This window comes from Terrapene carolina, unplaced genomic scaffold (genome assembly GCF_002925995.2).
Source record: "Terrapene carolina triunguis isolate 2854851 unplaced genomic scaffold, T_m_triunguis-2.0 Scaffold614, whole genome shotgun sequence".
Taxonomy (NCBI): domain Eukaryota; kingdom Metazoa; phylum Chordata; order Testudines; family Emydidae; genus Terrapene; species Terrapene triunguis.
In genome coordinates this window covers 220,151-220,947 of record NW_020664965.1, presented here as the reverse complement: position 1 = coordinate 220,947, position 797 = coordinate 220,151, and the positions used below count along the sequence as shown (strand labels likewise).

The 797-nt window shown below is 65.7% G+C and overlaps 1 protein-coding gene across 1 annotated transcript in view; it reads right to left on the bottom strand.

Annotated features, from left to right (window-relative positions):
- The window catches only part of SLC17A7 (solute carrier family 17 member 7), a 16,450-nt gene extending 16,048 nt beyond the window's left edge, over positions 1-402 (bottom strand). Inside the window, exon 1 of the mRNA XM_026659261.1 lies at positions 341-402. Within this exon, the coding sequence (XP_026515046.1) occupies positions 341-402 (62 nt within the window). The remainder of the gene's footprint in view (positions 1-340) is intronic.
- Between the last annotated feature and the right edge of the window lie 395 nt (positions 403-797).

Here is a 797-nt window from a genome sequence, read left to right as displayed (position 1 = left end):
GGGGGTGAATGTGGCGTGAATGTGGGGGACAGGGGGTGAATGTGGGGAGCAGGGGGCTGAGGGAGAGGAGTGAATCTTGGGGACAGGGGGCTGAGATAGAGGGGGTGGATTTGGGGGGCAGGGGCCTGAGGGAGGGGTGAACGTGGGGGGCAGGCAGGCGAAGACTCAGAGGGTCGGGGCTCGTAACCCAGCCCGGGTCAAGCAGTAACCCGCCACCCGCTGGCCACCATCCACCCCCAGCCTGCCAGGGCCCGATCCCGGCAAAGCAGGGACCGGGGCCCCGATCCTGACCCCACAGGGGCCCCCGTCCCGACCCCCCCCCCCCCCCCGCACTCCTCACCTGTGCACCTGGCCCAGCGTCTTCCCGGCCAACTTCTGGAATTCCTCCTTGTTGAACTGCATGGCGGCGAGCGGGACCGGGCCAGGTCACAGCACCATGCGCCGGTTCCGGCACCGGGGGGTCTGTGTCTCTCTCCTTCCTCCCTCGGCTTCCTTCCTCCTTTTCTCTTCTCTCCTCCGTCTCTTCGCCTCCTTCCTTCTCTCTCCTTCGCTTCTTCTTTCCTTCCTTCCTTCTCCTTCGCTTCTTCTTTCCTTCCTTCTCTCCGCTTCCCTCCCTCGCTTTTCTCTCCCTCTTTCCTTCCTTCCTTCCTTGTCTCCCTCGCTTTTCTCTCCTCCTTTCTCTCGCTCTCTCTCTCCTGCCCTTCGCTGGCTCCCGAGTGCGGCAGGAGCTCTCAGCCGCCGGCTGCCCAGGACCGATCTGTCCCAGCCCCAGCTGCTCCCCCCCCCCCCCCCCCCCC